This window comes from Coturnix japonica, chromosome 14, assembly GCF_054131305.1.
Source record: "Coturnix japonica strain WE chromosome 14, WE-NBRP24, whole genome shotgun sequence".
Lineage (NCBI taxonomy): Eukaryota > Metazoa > Chordata > Aves > Galliformes > Phasianidae > Coturnix > Coturnix japonica.
The window spans coordinates 17,624,123-17,642,207 of NC_140676.1; the positions used below are offsets into that span (position 1 = coordinate 17,624,123).

Genomic DNA, 18,085 nt, shown 5'->3' on the forward strand with positions numbered 1-18,085 from the left:
TATATATATATATATATATGAAGATGTAAAGGTGGTAGAAACTTTTTGGCCAATCCCTCATTCCCAAGTTTGAAGAGGAAAAACACAGGGAATCCATCCAACTGTGGGAAGACACCTCTCAGAAGAGGAAGCCTCGTAATGCCACTTTTACATCAAGGATCTCTAAGTTGAGTTATTCCGCCAGCAGCTGGACAGAAGATGCCCATTTAGTTGGATAAAGATGCCAGAAGTCTGCCCACTTACTCAGATGACAAAACCCTAAATAACCCGTGGAATGATTCTCCACGCTGGGTAATTACAGGATATAAAGGAAGCAATTCTTGGATCACTGGAGTTTTGAAGTCTCCTTTAACCCACAGCACGAGGTAAGGAGGTGTATTAATATCCCTATTTTTGCAATTGGAGGAGAAGAGTGTGAGATGCAGAATGAAATCAGATTATCAGCATAAATGCTCAATACTTTGCAAAAATCTTCATTAAACAACTGAAAACTCACGCTTGGACAGAAGTGAGTGAATGCAAAATATGCTGAATGTCTGAGTCACACTGAAACTGCCCGAGCTCACTCCAAGTTTAGCGGTCTTTGGAGGCCACAGGACAAAAAGGCACCAGTTTGGTGCTGAGCAGCCATTTGCAAGAGCACATTACATACTACCAGCACAGATGACATGCTTTGCAGTCAGGAAGTTGATCACAAGTCAGCTACAGCCTCAGCAAAGTCTCCATCCGATCAAATCCCTGTACTGAGAAGTTCATATTTTTCTTGCACAGCTTGGATTTGGGAAGTATAAAATGGATGGGCAAATAAATTCAGCTCCATTGGTTGGGAGAACCACTAGTAGAAGTGCTCTTGCAGGATTGTGTTTGGTGCAGGACAAAGGCACCTGCACATGTAAGTTACATCTGCCACGGCTCGGGTACTTCCTTGCAGATGCTTCATGGTTTGCTGATACCTTCCCTTTCCATTGCAACTGCAAAGTGATCAACTGCAAAACAAAAGCCTACTTTATTAATTACTTCTGACCAGAAACCAGTAGAGCCACTGCTGAGGGCACACGCCCCACAGCCAAAGCCTCCAGGTATCTGGCACTTGGCATCGAGCAAGTTCCCAAGCACCACGACAGGCAGGCACAACCTTTACCATGTGAGATGAAGAACTAAAGTGAGATGCACATGGAGCGGCAGCTCAGTACTAGACTGGAACAAGTGAATCACAGGACTGCAACCAAGGATCCGCAGCAGGATCCTGAGCCAACATGACTCCAGAAAAGGTTTAGTGAACCAGAAAAGCAGCAGCAGCAATCTTGGGTGGGAGCCAAAAGCAAGAAACAGAGCCCTGGAAGATTTCACAGCAAGCAACAGAAGCGAGGATGAGCAAATACTGAAGCACCAACTGAATTAGGTCCACTTACCTCCAGACTGGCTGCAAGTAGCAGTAAGGTGCCATTTCAAAGGAATGTGGAACAACTGAATATTTTCCTACCCTTTCCTGATGCATCCTAGTGCTTAAGCTTATGGCAGGTCCCAAGTTTACTCATGACATTCTAAACAAATCGGCTTTGCTCACTCTTCTAAACCAGAAATAACTACAACAAACTTAACAGCAAGACCTACAGCAGCAGCCAAGGCAGTTGTGCAGGTCAGCTATGTTCTGCAGAATCCCATGGAGCCGGTTTTGGGCAGGGTCACACCTCCTTGGCTACAGGAAAGAAAAGGGACTTTTCACCTTTATTGAATTCTGGCCACTAGTTCTGCTATCCTGAGCCCAAGTGTTCAAGTTGTACAGCTCAGGGGCAGCATAAAGAAGAAGAGAAACCACAGACCAGAAAACAGGAGCTTGTTTAATAAGTCAGTTCCTAAAGAACCCCCAGGTGAATCCACCAGACCTAGGAAAGACATGAACAGGATCCTGCTTCACACTCCTCACTCACAGAACATTTCCATCACTTCACATAAGCCAACACAGGACAAACAATTGTGTCTGTCCAACACATCTCACGATTATCACAGTCGTACTCATTAGTCACCACCTTAATCACTACCTCAGTGTGAAAAAGTTACCAAACGTTTGCATGTCTGCTTCCTGTTTGCAAGCCTTCATTTCCCTATATCAGGATCAATAACACGTCAGGATCCCGGGAGCATGGAAATATCCATACGTAACCAGGAGATCTGCCTTAACTGCACGCTGGCAATCGACAAGAGCCCTTACACAGCCCTACACGTACAAAGCTATTATTAAAGTTACGAACTTTGACTTCGGAAGTACCATTCACCAATTTCCTACGTGAGTTCTCGGGCTGTTGTTTGCACCAAGCTCCCACAAACTCGTTATATAGCACATAACACTTTACAGCCGTTAAAACAGACACACGCTGGGCAGCACCATTCGCCAGAGCAGCTCACATTTAGCACTGGAAGCGCCCGGTTTTGGGGCCGTTAGTTAACACGGTGAATTTGATCCCCCCGCTCAGCTCCGTGCCACATTCCTGGCCAAGGAGCAGCGCTGGCAACGCGCTCGCGGGGCCGACGAGTAACACCGCGTCAACACGAACAAAAGGAAAGTGCAGGAAAAGCCGACGGCCGCAGAGAGCTGCGTGAGCTGGGGAGGCGTGCCAGGCCCGGCGCCGTGCATCGCTCCCCAGCGCAGGGCTCCAGAGACGGGCTCGTTTCATCGTAAGGCAGCGCTGCGATTTGTAACTCGAGCTTAGAAATCGGGCTACGAGTCGGAGTTCGGAGGGGTCGCGGGCAGCCCCATCCCCCCCCCGGGCGGCGAGGCGAAGGGAAGGGGGGGGGGGGGGCTGCGCTCCACCGCCCGCAACCGCCGCTCGGCCCCGGCGCCCCCCCCGCAGCGCCCCGACGGAGCGGAGCCGCACCTGGATGACTTCGTTGACCTCGCGGATGCACTCCACCATGTGCTGCAGGATCTGCTCGGCCGTCAGCACCTCGTAGCGGTAGTCCTCCTCCTGCTCGGGGCCGCCGCCGCCGCCGGGGCCCGGCCCGCCGCCCAGCCCTCCGCCGCCGCCCGGGCCCAGCCCGCCCGTCTCTCCGCCCAGCAGCCCGTCCCGTTCGCCGCCGACGCGCAGGCCGGGCTCCACCAGCTCCACCTCGCCCAGGTCCAGGTTATCGTCGGGCTCGTCCTCTTCGTCGTCCTCGTCGTCCTCCTCCGCGCCGCTGTCCTCGCTGCACTCCTCGTCCTCGTCGAACTCGTAGTTGTAGCCCTCGTCCGAGTCCATGGCGAGGCGGTGAACTGGAGGCTCCCGCCCGCCCCCCACCCTCGGCTCCCGGCCCCGCCGCGCCTCGGCCGCCTCAGCGCCAACAAAGAGCCGCGGCCGACCCGCTCCGTCACCGCGCGCCGCGCACGCACGGTACGTCACGGCACGGAGCGTCACGTGATGCGGCGTGACGCCCCGCGCCTGCGCGGCCGCCGCCATCTCCCTTCGCCCCGCCGGGAGCCATCTTGAGCGCGCGCCGCCCCACTCGCCTCTTCCCGCCCGCCAGCGCCATGTTGGGTGTGGCGCGCCGCCATGTTGAGTGTGGCGTTAGGCCGCCTCGCCCCGGGGTGGGCGGGATGATGGAGGGGGGGGGGGAGGAAACGTGAAAGATAGAGGAGATAGAGATAACGGGGGAACGAGGAGCGAAAATGGGAGGAAAATGGAACAAATAATGGGGGGAACGGGAATGGAATTGAGAAGAGTCAGCGGATACGTGAGGGAAAGGAACGTGAGGAAACGTGAGAGGAAAAAGATGAGGAAATAGGGAAATGTGAGGAAATGGGTGGAAATGTGAGAAAAGCATGAAGGAATGGGAGAAATGGCAGGGAAATGTGGGAGACTGTGTGGGGAAATAAAGGAGAGGGGAAGAAGCAGGGGAAATGTGAGGGAAATGGCAGAAATACAAAGGAAATGGCTGGAAAATGTTAAGAGAAGCAATATGAATGTGAGGGAAATGAAGGTGTGAGGCAAATGGGAAGAAATGTGAGTGGAACGTGATGGAAGATGTGAGGAAATGATGGAGGAACGTGAGGGAAATGATAAGGGAATGTGAGGGAATGGAAGGGAATTACAAGGAATGTGAGGGAAATGATGGAGACATGAGAGGAATGTGAGGGAAATGATAAGGGAATGTGAGGAAATGAGAGGGAATTACAAGGAAGATGTGAGGGAATGGAAGGGAATTACAAGGACCATGAGGGAAAATAGGTTCAGTGAGGTGCTGGTATCAGAACGGGTGTGCAAGGCTGTGCAGGTTGGGGCAGCCCCTCACAAGCAGGATCTGTCAGACCCATCTATCTCTGTGTTTCACAGGGCCGTGTCCCAGGGAGGGACTGGACATCAGGACTCTGAGCAGTGGGTTTCTGCACTCAGATCCAGCAGATCCACACATACCTCCCAAATAAAACTGACCTGGTGTGGGCCGTGCTGGTAATTCTGCCTTTAGGGAAGACCACACAGCGGCAGACACTGTTCAGATGCCAAACAGCAACATCTCCCTGTGGGCACAGGCAGAGGCAGCATTTCTGACATTAGTTTTTCCCTGGTTCCCAGCCATGAAGCCTTGTGTGACCTCAGCCGTGCCAGGTGGTATCTCTGTGCTCCGTCTGGTCAGCAGAGATAAAAATACCCAGTTTTTCACAGTTGTGCTGGGCTAAATTGCCTTTCTCCAGTGGGCTGCACAGACCCCCCCAAAATCTCACAGGGTAGGGCTATAAAAAGAGGCAGCTTCACATAGTGCCCTGTCACTGTTTATTATTGAATCTGGCATTTTGCAGGGGGGCAGAGTATGCACTAGTGCCTCTGTCACGTGGTCACAGACAGACCTTTTGCAAACAGCAAATGCTGTTCAGGAGAGCTCTGGGCAGGTTGGGAACGTGGGGCTTCAGCTCCCAGGTGGCCCCATCCCTTCCAGTGCCTTTCTCTTGGGCACTCACAGGGTAGGGACAGACAATGAGATGCTATCCCAGGATGCTGGGATGCTGCAGGAGTTGGGCATCCTCTTGCAGTGCTCTGACCACTCAGCTTGCCCACAACCTGTGAGCTTTCTCCAGACCTCCGTTTCCAATATCAGACATGCTCAGCCTTGTACAGCTGAGGGATGGGGGAGGCGAGCTGGGCTTATTGTTTGCAGCCGTTTGGGGAGCGCAAGGGACTCTGGTTGGCTTGGTAACAGGCTGCAGCCTGGCCCAGAGGAGAGCCAGCTGATCCCATATCCTACCCTGCTATTCACTGTGGATGTGAGGAGACTGTGCAGCCCCAGGCGGACTCCAGGGCCACCTTCTGCCCTCCACAGCAATAATCTTTTGCTTCCTCCTACCCTGGGGAATCATTTCTACCTGGGTGACGCAGTTCATTCTGATGTGGTAAAATTATTCACCCACTTTGCCTGGAGGAAAATGACCTGTGCCCTGAGGGATACTCGGTCTCACAATATGCAGTGTAGGTGTGATGAGTTTCAGCAGCAGGAGTCATTGCAGCACTTTGTACAGCACCTGGCACAGCAGGATCCCACTTCCTGCTTGTGCTTCCACCATCTTCATGCAGCACAAACAATAAATACCTTGTGAAACAGATACTGGCACGTGCAGAAAATGAGGCGTTTATTTTCTGCTGAAGCACATAAGGCATAATGACAGCCTCAGCATCAGGGACCTCACTTCAGGGTGACGCAGGTAGATGCCCCTGGGGATCAAGCAGATTAGGTGTTTGATTTCCTGGGAGGATCTTTGGGTGCCAGTCTGCAGCTTCAGTTATACAAGCAGTGCCAAAAATCAGCCCTATGTGTTTTGTAGTGCTGCAGCTGCTCCCAGTGAGTTCACTGCCCAGTGTCCTTCCCAGACAGCTGTGCAAACCCCTGCAAACAGCCCGCTTACATCAGGGCTCTGTTCACTTCCTAGAACCCATGAGCACCCAGGGGAAGGAGAGGGTGCTGGGCAATGATGGCTGCTTTGCACCAGGGAGGAGGGGCAACACCTGTATTTGGGGACCCTGCCAAAGCCCTGTGCTCCATCTAAGAGCATCATGCTGCGCAGCCTGCTGTCCCCAAACACTGCCCTGCCCTGAGATGGCCAGGTCAGGAGTGCATCGCAATGGCACATGGGGTGTGGGCTGGGCTGGGGAGATATCTAGGCCGGGCATTCACATTCCCTTATGCTACTAGTAAACAAAGTCAGCTCCCTAATTATCCTACTTATTTGGAATGGCAAAAGCCCGGGCATTAATCATCCTGTCCTACATAAATAGCACTGACTTTGTTTAGCTGCAGACTCACCAGCTGGACGTTTACCAGCCTGGTGCCATCTCACGTGTCAAGCGACAGTGGCTGTGTTGGTTGTCTCACATCCTCTCCCTGTGTGTGTCTCCAGGACCCCCAGTGCCAGGCGGTGGCTGGCTGTCCAGCTCTGCCTGTGTCCTGGCAGAGGAGGGTCACAGAGCAGTGGTGTGTCCCCAGGGCTGTGTGATGCCCCCGGGTGACGCTCAGCTGTTGACATGGGTCCTCACCACCGTGTGAGCAAGTACCTGAGTCCCAAGGAGCTGAGAAAGATGCCCGGGTGGTGGGATTTCGCTTTATCAGAGCAATGCAACTTCCTTGTGGCTACACTTGGATGCGGGTCCAACCCTTTGCCGGAGACGACCTTTCTCTCCTGGACGGGGTTACCCAGGTGTCATAATCTGTTTCTTCCTCCTGTTTATAGGGAGGGCCCTGCAGCCCGGGTGCGTCGCCCCGCAGCCGCCCGAGCATCCCCGCCGCGGGTGTCGGCGTGCCCCGAGCCGTCAGCGCCTCCTCGCTGCCCTCTCCTGGCCCCTGCCGACGCTGCAGAGGTCGGAGCCTCCTCGCTGCCCCGTGCCCCTTCTGCTCGGCGCACTTCTTCAGGGTACGGTCCTGTCGCTGAAGCTGAAGGCTGCCCGGAAGCCGAGTTGAAAACTGCAGTTCTGCTTGGTCTGAAGAATGATTTAGATCTCCATAGGTACCTGGTGCTCCTCATGTTGTTCTTTCAAGAGCTTAATTACACAAGGGATTCTAGTAACTGTTAACACCGAAGCTGACAAGAATAAAACACTGCATTGCACTCGCCTTGCTCCATGAAGGTAAGCACATGCTTCAGGGATTTAAGGGAGCAGGGCCTCCCTGCACCCTCAGACATTCCAGACAGATTCCCTCCCCGTACATCCGTGGGTGCTTGACTGCCTCCAGTTCAGCTGATTGCTCACACCCGCAGATGTGACTGAGAGCAGCCAGGGACAGCAGCCACCAATACTCAGCCTCCACAGTAACTCACAGCAGTCTCCTTTCTGATAGTACAGTGCAGAGCCTGACATTTAAACGATCCCCATGCAGCCCCGCAACCCTGACACAAGCAACCCCTGAGCCCCTGTTTGCTGTACCAAAGTGCTACAGAAGTGCTGGTATCCTGCCTCCCTCCTGCTCCTTTGCTGCCTGACCCACACGGGGCTGGGCAGGTATCCCTGGGGGAGGAAAAACAACTGTCACCTGAGACCTGTGGAGCTGCTGCAGTGGAAGAAGGGAAAGCCAGGATATCTCTCCATGCCCAGCTTCTGCTCTCCTCCCCGGGGGGCTGGTTTTGGCTGCCTGCACACCCATTAAAGACCTGCACCACCAGCATAGGACAAAATGCCCCTCAGATCACAGAGTTTTGTTCAGACACTGAAAAGCTGTGCAAGCTGGAGATAATCCAGAGCAAAAAGACTCTGCAAATAATACTGGTAGTGCAAATACCACCTGGCTGAGCTCTGCAGCACTTCATCAGGAACCCAAATCCTTCAGACTGATTAACACATCTTGCCCTCAAGCACTTTGCCTTAGACTCTGCTTTTAAGTTCATATTTGTTGAAATATTCCTCCTCCCGAAGCACCTGGAGCTGTGACTCACTGTGTGCCTGCAACCCTTGTGGATCCAATTCCATCCCATAATCCAAGAGGAGATGAACAACCAAGTTGGCCGCAAAAGCTTCTGAGTCCTCAACAATTAAAGTCAGAGATCTGCAGGCGGTTGCAAGGAGTTTCCAGAAGATGGTCTGTGTTCTCCAGAGCCCGCAGCAGCAGCAGGTTCATTGACCTGGGAGTTGGCTTCATTCGGGAACAAGTGTACTTAGATAACACTTGGCTCAAAGAGCAAAGCAATCAGGACAGCTCTGGGAGCGCCCTGTTGAGGTTTCCATGATCACGCAGAGCAAACTGATCCCAGAAAGCAAGGTTTAATAGCGGGCAGAATGGGTTGGACTCAGCCCAGTAGGACACTAAGGCACGTGCTCACACCCAGCAAGACTCGAGCAGGTGCTGGGGTGGACTACGGCCATGGGACATTCAGCCTCCCCTGCTCCCCTTTCACAGGCTCACGTGCTTGTCACCAGCAAAGGAATCTCTATGTGAAACATCCACTTGATTAAATGCAGATGCAGCCAGTATTACAGGGAACTGGGCAGTGTAATAGATGGCTTTATCCATACAAAAATAATTCAGTGGAACACAGAGCTGCGCTGACAGCCCAAAGGCCACAAAGGTGAACAAACCAGAAAGACCTAAAGCATGACAGCTTTATCACAGTTTATAGCAGAGTAACCAGGTTCTATCTGTACCTCATGCAGAAAGCAGGTAACCCAGTACAGCCCTGCAGAGCAGCGTCCCTCAGCCACTGGGCTTTCTGCCTGGAACGGCCCTTGCACACCAACAGGTCTGCAGGTACCTCTGCAACAAGCATCAGCCTGATGGAAAGATGCGCTCCCAGCTCAGACTGTTAGTCTGGATTAATGCTGGCCAGCTAGAAATGAACTTCTCTGAGTCATCTCCCAGAGACATCGGGGCCCCTAAAATAGCAACAACAACAGAATACACAGAAAGACCGGAATATTTTCACCACAGGCTGCGATCACAATGTTTTACATAACTCTGGTGAACAGCCAACCAACACAAACTGAAACGAGGATTCACTGCAAGCCACAGCACTCCTTGTCGGGGCACCCACTGCTCTGCCCCCAGCAAGCCCCGTTTGGGCCTTGCTCACAGCCCACACTCCAGGAGCTCCACTGTTCCAGGCTGTTCCAGGCTGTGGAGCTGCCTTCTTTTGGAGCTGCGCTGTTTGTGCTCCCCGGCTGCCCAAGGCTGCAGAGCGCCATGCCTTGCCGTGCTGGCCCTGGCACTGCGGGGTGGCTGATGCTGCTGCCTGCGTTGTGCCCATCCTCGGGTTTTGGTTCAGCTTCCCCCATCGGGACAGGCAGCCCCCGGTGCACCGCGGGGTTGTGAGGGCTGCACTGCTGGATACGGGCTGAGCTCCCCCAAAACCTCCTTACCGCCCCCACCGCCCAACCCCTGCCTCCATCCCTCCCAGCCGAGGGTCAGTCCCTTGAATGACGCTGGGGCAGGCGGGACCAGAGCCCGGCCGCCTCCCCGTTACCGCCCTTAGGCTCAGCCCTCGGCCCCATCCCCCCGTGCCGGCGGTGCCCCCAAGGCCCTCCCCTCCTGGCGGACATGGCTCCCGTTGCCATGGCGGCACGGGCGCTGCTGCTCCTGGCCGCGGTGTGTCCGTCGGCCGCTCTCTGGCCGCAGCCGCAGCTGCAGCGCTCCCCGCCGGCCCCCGCCCGCTGCCCGCTGCCCCCCGCCCGCTTCCGCTTCGCGCACGCCGCCGGCTCGGCCGTGGGTCCGGGCTGCGCCGTGCTGGACGAGGCCTTCCAGCGGTACTGGGCGATCATCTTCGCCGGTGCACGACCCGCAGGTGAGGGGCTGTGGGGGTGTGCGCCCGGGGTGGGCTCGGTCCCCAGAGCCGAACCCCTCGCTCGTTGCTTCCGTAAAGCCGCGCCTTCGTGCAGTTCTGCCTTCTTATAACGGGACCTTTAAACTCCGCACTGCAATAAAGCAGAAGTCTCTGTCCGATAGCGCGCAGTGCCGCTGGAGCTTGGCTTCCCGGCTGCAGGGCCTGCCCTGAGCCCCGCATGGGGTTCTGCTCCTGAACGGCACGAGATGACCCACTCGTGTGGCTGGAACCTCCCCCATCACAGCTCCGTTCCCGTTTCCACTGCTGGGCTGGTGTCCCGGTCTGCTCACTGTGTTACCCGGCCTGTCCAGGGCTGCCGGGGCACGGTGCGAATCGATGAGCCGGCTCCGTGCAATCCGTGTTCCTTCCCTTAGTTCAGGGCAGTGCTGCCCAGTGGTCTTGTGGCACAGCTGCTTGAACTGAGGCTCCCAGCAAAGGCTGGTGCTGCTTTGCTGCACGCAGAGGGTGCCTGCTGAGCTCCTATTTTTCACATAGTAAAAGTGGAACCAAACCAGGCCTGCGAGGCACAGTGAGCTCCACCAGCCTGCACACAGATCTTTCAGGGCGTTATTTAGTCACACTGACCTTTTTATCTTGGCTTTATCTCCTCTGAATCTCACTTCAGCAGCACTGCGGTTTGCTTCCTTTTCTTACTGGTGACAGAGCTGCTGCCTGTATTACAACTGCTTCACATGGCAGAGAGGGGTGACAGCACTGGAAGCTGCTCTGCTTTGTTCCCAGTGCCTTGTGGCAAAAGTGAGTTAGAAATACTCAAAAGAAACACTTGGTTTATTTCATAGCTTACAATTCAAGTAGCAATAGAAATATCTATATGCAAGTTGCAAAGACTACATCATTTCTCAAATGTGCTGCTGTAGTTACTCACATGTTCCTGTTTCCATCAGGGAAATCTGACCATGCCATCATTTGGAGCAATCTCTTGTGATCACCACATCAGGCCCTCTATACTCACAGTTTTCCATGTGTGATGTTCACACTGTGTGCTTAATCGTAGGGCATTTTTCCTCTTTGCCTTCCTTTTATCCCACAGGGGATTAGTAACAACAGGCAGTGGAAACCCTGAATGGAAATAAACAGTTTCTATTAACAGAAAATGTAAAAGACAGCAGCAGTTTTCCTCCTGTTTTAGAGAGCTGCTATTCTGTTCACTTAAATGGACAAACAAGCAGATTGAGCTGCAGAGTGCTAAGGAGACATCAGCATCTTCTCCTGAGACATTGTCAGTGTGTGCCAGGGCAGCACTGGTCTGTCAACTGGACTTTCAAGACAACAAGTATAAGGCCCTCTTGAAACCCTACAAGTGCTTTGGTACCATCCTCTTACCTCTGTGGACCTGTGCAAGCTGATCAGCTTTGTAGCATCACCTCCTGAGAGCCAGATCTCACCCATGGAGAGCAAGAGGCACTGCATTTGTGAGCTGTGATCTCAGAGCATACTTCTCAGGGCATTTTTCTCCCTCTCCTTGTGCAGGGAGAGCAATTACTGCCACAGGTGGGATGATCCTAAGAGCATCTGTTACCATATTGCACTTGGAGGGACAGTTGCTGGGGTCTGAAACCATTCTGGAGACTTGTAGATGATGTCCTTGTCCTGCTGGGCTTCAGGCATGAAAGCAGAGGTGGGGGTGTGTGGTCAACTCTCTGCTTTAAAGCAGCAGTAAAACCAAGATCTTCAGGGCAGGGTGAGGGGGGTGTGCTGGGAAGTGCTCATCCCAGGAAGATCCCTATGGGGAAGATAGGTGTTTCCCGTGTCTCCAGCCCTGCGAGTGGCCATTCCTGGTGAGCCTCTGCCTTGCCAGGCATAGAGAGCAGGTCTTGCTGTGCTCCATGTGCCAGCTCACACGGCTGCAGGGTTGCCTTGACTACCAGCTCATCTGTAGCTGAGGAAACCTCAGAATGGAGAAATACCTTGGAGTCATCTCTCTTCTGCACACAGAGGTTTCACCATTATTTCCTTGAACCCCACTGGGGGTTCTGTGCTCTCTGCATTTCCCCCTAATACTGGTGGTGCCACAGTCTTTCTGAAGCCCGCTCGGTGTCCATCTTATGATGAGGCTGACTCAAAACCAAACATTCTGTTTTTCAGCCTGTCCCTGGCAATGCCATGGGGCTATAGATGTGAACTGCTGCTGTGACCCACTATGCTCCTGGACAGAGACAGCTTTGGGCAGGCCCACTTAACACCTCCCTCTGGAGTCAGGGCATTTCCCATGTGTACCAATGAATATTCAGGGCTTGAAAATGCTTCTTCAGATAGGGAAGGGCAGCCAAAGCTCCTGCTTCATCGTCCCTGGAGAAGGCTTTAGTAGTTGCAGCTGGTGTCCAGGAAGCCTTGAGAGCTGTTGCAGTACCTGCCTGATGTCCCCATTGCTGGCTGGGTTGGGAGCCTTGGAACAGAGGAATTAATGCCTGTGGTCTGTGTGCTTTGCAGAGAACAAGCAGCCATGGAGGACATCGTGCACAGAACTCCTCATCTCTGTCGCCACACCGGGCTGCAATGGCTTTCCCAGCCTGGACTCCAAGGAGAGATGTAAGAATCAGGATGGGTGTGGGAAGAAGTGACTGGAACAGGAGTATGGGTATTTCTATGCTCCTTGGTTGGAAATAGCACCCTGCGGCACTTAATCCTAATTCTGGAGAGGCGGGATCCTCGTTGTATGGTGGAAAAACTAGGGCAGAGAGGGAGAATCTGAGCTGAGGGTGCTGATAAAGCAGTGAAAAGGTTTTAAAAAAACCCCACAGCCCTACGCCCAGATCAGTTCCCTTGGACACAAGGATGCAGTTCTCTATCAAAATCACTGTCTGATCCAGCTGCAACCCTGTAGCTAAGGCTCTTGAGCCCCTTATGTGAACATAATGTCTGTGCTGTCCCATCTGATGCTGTGTTTCAGACAAACTGAATATCTCAAGAGATTCCATGCTGCTCTATGCTGATGCTGTCTGGGGAGCTCTCAGAGGTGAGGTGTGCTTAGAGCTTTCTGTTGGTCATTCCCACCCTGCCTTCGTATCAGGGCGTCTCTTTGTGCCTCTCTTTCCCCATAGATTTGTTTAATTGAGCTCTGTTCAGAATCTGTGCTGCAAAAGTGACTGTGTGTGGTTCTCCCACAGGCCTGGAGACGTTCAGCCAGCTTGTTGGGAGAGATGAGAACGGCATGGTGAGTGGGTGGGTGGCTCACATGAAGGCTGGCCAACGTGGCTCCCGTGGCAATGCAAATCTGCCTTGGCTCCTGAGGACAAGCTGTGCTTAGGGCCAGTGAGTCCTGCTAGCCCTGGGGGTGAAGATGACTGATTGCCTCCTGCTGATGTCTGTGTTACCTGCAGACCTGCTCACTTTTTCCTCGTCTTCTCTCTTCATGCAGTACTATGTCAATGAGACAGAAATTGTGGACTTTCCCCGCTTCCCTCACCGAGGTGTGCTGCTGGACACCTCTCGCCACTACCTGCCCCTGAAAGCCATCTTGGAAACTCTGGTAGGAAACCTGTACTGGGAGGCATGTGTGCTGCCTCACAGGGAGATGGAGCACTTTAATCAGGTGTCCCCCTGTGACAACGAGCATCCCTGAGTGGCCTTCCTGTTTTCTTACTTTTTTGTGTATGTTGATTGTTTCTAAAGATCTGATTGTAGGTCATTGTAATCACATCTTGTTGAGGAAGAGCTTGCCAAACCTAGGCTTCTTGGAGAATGTATGCTTGCTTGTGTCTAGGTGTTGTCCAGAACACAAGGACCTGAAGTCACTTGATTCCTCAAGCTGACTGACTTTTCAAAAGGAGCAGGGTGTGCTTACCCATGTTTTGGTTCCTTCCCAGGATGTCATGGCTTACAACAAGTTTAATGTGTTTCACTGGCACATTGTGGACGACCCATCTTTCCCATATGAGAGCTTTACTTTCCCGGAGCTCAGCAAGCAGGTAACCCATGCTGGTGGTTGTGCAGCTCCCCATACAGCTGGGGATAGTGGTTGCTCCTTGAGCTTGTGAGCAAGGTGCTGTAGTTCCTCGTGTTCCTCCAGGGAGCCTTCAATGCCATGACCCATGTGTACACAGCCAGTGATGTGCAGACAGTAATCGAGTACGCTCGTCTCCATGGCATCAGAGTCATTGCGGAGTTTGACACACCTGGGCACACACTCTCCTGGGGTCCAGGTGAGGAACACACCCTCACCAGGGGATGTGGGTGTGAGGAGGGCTGTAATTGTACCTGCTGGAGGAAGGATCTCTGTGATCTGGATCACAAAAGTGTGGCATGAGCTGTGACATCCCATAAGCTGTCTCTGGGGAGGAGCAAACCATCAGCTGGGATGTAGGACATAAAAGATATGGCCACATTTAGCTCCCTTCTCACTCTGCTGGTTTTGTTCTGACCCAGGTGCTCCAGGCCTCCTGACTCCCTGCTATATGGGCAAGGATCCTTCTGGGACCTATGGGCCCATCAACCCCATCTTCAATTCCACCTACCAGTTTGTGACCAGTTTGTTTCAGGAGATCAGCTCAGTGTTCCCAGACTACTTTATTCACCTCGGTGGCGATGAAGTGGACTTCACATGCTGGTGAGCAATACCTGTAGAGATGGGTCAGGTTGGGGTTTGAAACAGGATCAGTGCTCAGCTGCCTGGGCACTTGATGCATATGCTTGGGGATGGGTACCTCAAGGAGCAGCCACCTAAGTGGCAGGAAGAGGCAGGGGAAAAGTGGAGGGTTATTCATGTGCAGGAGAGAGCGAGAGGGAAAGAAATCTAGCACAGGATCCCCACATCCCAGCCAGTTGCTTCTTGGACATGACCATCTACAAATCTTGTGTGTCCTGCTCTCCTGGGTTCTGAAAGAGGCTCTGTGAGTCGGTGCTTGGGGTTTCTGTTATCTTCTCTTTGGTTCACAGGAAATCCAATCCAGAAATTCTTGCCTTCATGAAGAAGATGGGCTTTGGTGAAGATTACACAAAATTAGAATCCTATTACATTCAGAGGTAAGGGTGGCTGCATCCTGGGTCTGAAGCTGCATTATGTGACAGGTACAAATGTCTTCTACTGTCCCTTTGGGCCTACCTTGCTGTCCATAAAGAGAGTAGCCTAGTTGTGGTTTTTTTTCAGAAGACTGACTGTAAAAATGCCTGGAGTCGGGGGAGAAAAGTGTTCTGTGAGGGGGACATTAGGAGTATCAGTGATGCTGCTTTGGCTGAACCAGGAAAGAGGGCTGGGAGGACCCTAAACTCAGTATTGCTTCCAATCTAGGCTCCTAGACATCGTCTCTTCCCTTGGCAAGGGCTATATGGTGTGGCAGGAGGTGTTTGACAATGGAGTAAAGGTGAGAACTGCTCGCATGCCCTGGTGCTGTTCCCTGACACGTGGTGAACGGTGTCAGCACCCTTGCCAAACTCACTCAAGTGAGTCCTGATGTGGCTCAAAATCCAGCTCCCTTGGGGGGAATAGATGAGTCAAGACAGGGGTGCAGGTGTAGTCCTCGCTCCCACTGTTATGATAACTGGTCATGGCTTGTTTCTGGTGCAGGACTCTGCTCACCAGAGTGGTGTTTGGAGCTGGGATGGCTCAGGGTAACCCTTCTTGCAAGGGGAGGTGGTGGTCTGTTGCTGCACTGATGCTGTACACAGGCTTTATGTATGTTTGTGGGACCAGGTGAGGCCAGACACGATCATCCACGTGTGGAAGAACAAAGAGCCATATGCGGAGGAGATGGCAAATGTCACCAAGGCTGGCTACAGGGCTCTGCTCTCATCCCCCTGGTACCTCAACCGCATCTCCTACGGGCAGGACTGGATGGCAGCCTACCAGGTGGAGCCCTTAAACTTCAAAGGTGCGTTCCTTATGTCACATCTCCTCTTGGCTGCTGGCTGCTCACTCGGAGCTGGTGCCAGGGCTGGCCCTCTCGATCATTCATTCTCTCTGATGGTGTGAAGATGCTCAAATCATTGTTTCCTTTGCTCCTGGGCTTTGTGCTGTTTGCTCCCTGCAGGCAGGAAGCACCTCAGCTCTCTCCCTGCCTAGGGTTTGAAGTGGGAGCTTCCAGAAGAACAAATTACAACTTCTACAGCTAAACCTGCTCTTGGTTGTCACTGTCCCCTTCCTGGGCAGGGCAGGAAGATGCTGTTATCTTACAATACCTGATCACCTGAGTGCTGTGTCCCCTGACAGGTAGCACTAAGCAGAAGGATCTGGTGATTGGCGGGGAGGCGTGCATGTGGGGTGAATACGTGGACGCCACCAACTTGTCCCCCAGGCTCTGGTAAGAGATGTTCGGGGGGGGTAAGCTCAAGTCCTTCTTACTGCATTATGTGCACCCACTGCTGCTGGTTTGGTCTCAGGGTATTTGTCTCTGTCCTCTGGCAGCATATTTGAAGTAGTAGCATCTTCTCTGAGGCTTAAATGAGATTCTGTGGCTGTCTGTAAGAATGAAACACTCCTATGCCACCTGCCACTGCCACCAGCTTGCGTTTAATGCTGGTCTCTGTCCTCTCAACTGTCTGTGTCTGACTAGGCATGTATCTTTTGATGTACAGAAGCCAGATGCTTTGATGTGACTTTGGTCAGTGAGGTGTTTGGGAGCTCAGTGCTGCAGGAGGAGCTTTCTCTGACCTACCTGCCTTTGTCCCATGTTCCTTCAAGGCCGAGAGCTGGGGCTGTGGCTGAGAGACTTTGGAGTAACGCAACAGTGAGGAACCTGCAAGATGCTTATGTGCGGTTGGCTGACTTCCGCTGTGAGCTCCTCAGGTAACTGTCCCTCCTTGCTGTGCCTCACCAACTTGTGATGTCAGTGCAAGGGGCAGCCTCAGGGCATCGGCTCTGCATGGGTAGGACAGTGAGGGGGACTGAAAATGAGATAAGCTTTCCTTTGTGTGGAAAGACCCTTGAAAGTCCAGAGCATTTCTTGTGCCTGTGTGCAGGCAAAGCTTGCTGTGTGCTATGCTGGAAGAGGGCCCGTGCTGTTGGCATGGGCTGGTAGCTCTGCAGAGACAAGGGTTTTGTGCTGAGGAAGCTGCACCCTTCATTTCTCATCACCCCCCTACTGCAGCACCAGGCGCTGCTCAGTGTCCCCTGTGTAATGCTGTTCCTCTGATCCACTTCCAGGCGTGGTGTCCAGGCAGAGCCTCTCTTCACAGGATACTGTGATCATGAATTTGGCGGGTTTTGAAAGGAGAATCCCACTGCCCTCAGTCTCTGTGCACACCAGAGGAATGATCTCTTGCTCTGTCAAAAGCTGCTGGCATGGTGAAAGGGACCCCTTTCCTCCCCCTGCTTCTGCTTTTGCACTGTTGCAATGAACATCTATTTTCCTAGCGTGCACTCTCTGCCTCTTTTTCTATTTTGGTTTCTTTAAATCTATAAATAAATGACCTCAGAGAGAAAAAAAGGTGCCTTTTCATACTCAGCTGGGGCTTGGGAAGACCACGCCAGGGCTTTTGTTATCAGGAGATGGATGGGTCCCGCAGAGGCAGGCTGGTTCCAGAGATGTTGGTGGAGGAGCATCTGGCTGCGCCTCACCCTGCTGTCTCTGGAGCTTACTGGATGCCCGCTCAGCTGGATAAGCTGTGCTTAGTCTCTGCCAGCATCCCAGATTTCATCTCTGCTAAGAGAATGTGGTGTCCAGTTGTACAGCAGTGTGTGCAGGGGGGAATCCTAAATATAGTTGGCCTGCTAACGCCAGGATGTCACTGCCACCTTGGTTTTGCTTCTGTGGTCTCCTGCACGCCAACACTGCTGTGTCACCTGTTGCTTCCTGTCCTTTCTGTCTCATCTCTCTGTACCTCAGCTGCATCCAAGCAGGAGGCCTGTTTCAAGCCACCACCTCTGCTACACTAAACCCTGTCTGCTCCTACTCAAAGCCTCTCACAGACCTCACAGCCCTGCTGAGCTGGGTGCATGGATGTCATGGAGTCCCAGCTCAGCTCTTCAGTCAGCTGTGACCTGTAAGGACTTGGCCAAATTATCTGCCCTGCTGCTGCTCTGTAGTCCTTGCAGAAGCTCATCTCTGGTTCTGCTGCAGCCAAGTGGTTTGGTTTGGACACATTTCCTTGGAGAAGAGGCTGCCGCTGCCACACTGAGGAGCAAAGACAATTGTGGTTCTGGTCCTTTGATGGTTAGGGCTGCCCTGCTGGAAATCCCATCCAGTTTGAGTGTGAGGATCTCTCTGGGAGAAATCCTGAAAGCCAGGACTTTGTGTATGCATCCTGGTCTGAAATGAGTGAGATTTGCTCTCTGTTGTGGCTGGAAAGTTCTTATTATTGTTAATTTTGGAATTAAAATGATTCCTAAATCGTCAAGCGTTGTGTCTCTCACTCTTGTGTGTG

General features: G+C 53.0%; 2 protein-coding genes across 3 annotated transcripts in view; one reads left to right on the forward strand and one right to left on the reverse strand.

Annotated features, from left to right (window-relative positions):
* The window catches only part of ARIH1 (ariadne RBR E3 ubiquitin protein ligase 1), a 46,423-nt gene extending 43,031 nt beyond the window's left edge, over positions 1-3,392 (reverse strand). The window contains exon 1 of one of the 2 annotated variants that reach the window (XM_015872368.3): positions 2,877-3,385. In XM_015872368.3, the coding sequence (XP_015727854.1) occupies positions 2,877-3,236 (360 nt within the window). In that variant the 5' untranslated portion in view covers positions 3,237-3,385. Of the gene's footprint in view, positions 1-2,876 lie in introns of both variants that reach the window. The other variant, XM_085515974.1, reaches the window with a different exon arrangement.
* Positions 3,393-9,468: 6,076 nt separating this feature from the next.
* HEXA (hexosaminidase subunit alpha) lies at positions 9,469-18,058 on the forward strand. The gene is made up of 14 exons (XM_015872379.3): positions 9,469-9,727; positions 12,218-12,316; positions 12,678-12,743; positions 12,895-12,941; positions 13,146-13,256; positions 13,594-13,695; positions 13,797-13,929; positions 14,153-14,333; positions 14,663-14,749; positions 15,015-15,087; positions 15,417-15,594; positions 15,933-16,023; positions 16,404-16,508; positions 16,866-18,058. The coding sequence occupies exons 1-14, from the start codon at positions 9,484-9,486 to the stop codon at positions 16,927-16,929; spliced, it is 1,581 nt and encodes a 526-aa protein (XP_015727865.1). The 5' UTR covers positions 9,469-9,483; the 3' UTR covers positions 16,930-18,058.
* The last annotated feature ends 27 nt before the right edge of the window (positions 18,059-18,085 follow it).

Excerpts from the sequence above, each read along its gene's own strand:
- HEXA (XM_015872379.3), top strand. The coding sequence starts at position 9,484 with ATGGCTCCCGTTGCCATGGCGGCACGGGCGCTGCTGCTCCTGGCCGCG. Across the intron at positions 13,257-13,593 it reads AAGCCATCTTGGAAACTCTG|GATGTCATGGCTTACAACAA; the intron begins GTAGGAAACCTG and ends GTTCCTTCCCAG. Across the intron at positions 14,334-14,662 it reads GAAGTGGACTTCACATGCTG|GAAATCCAATCCAGAAATTC; the intron begins GTGAGCAATACC and ends TTTGGTTCACAG.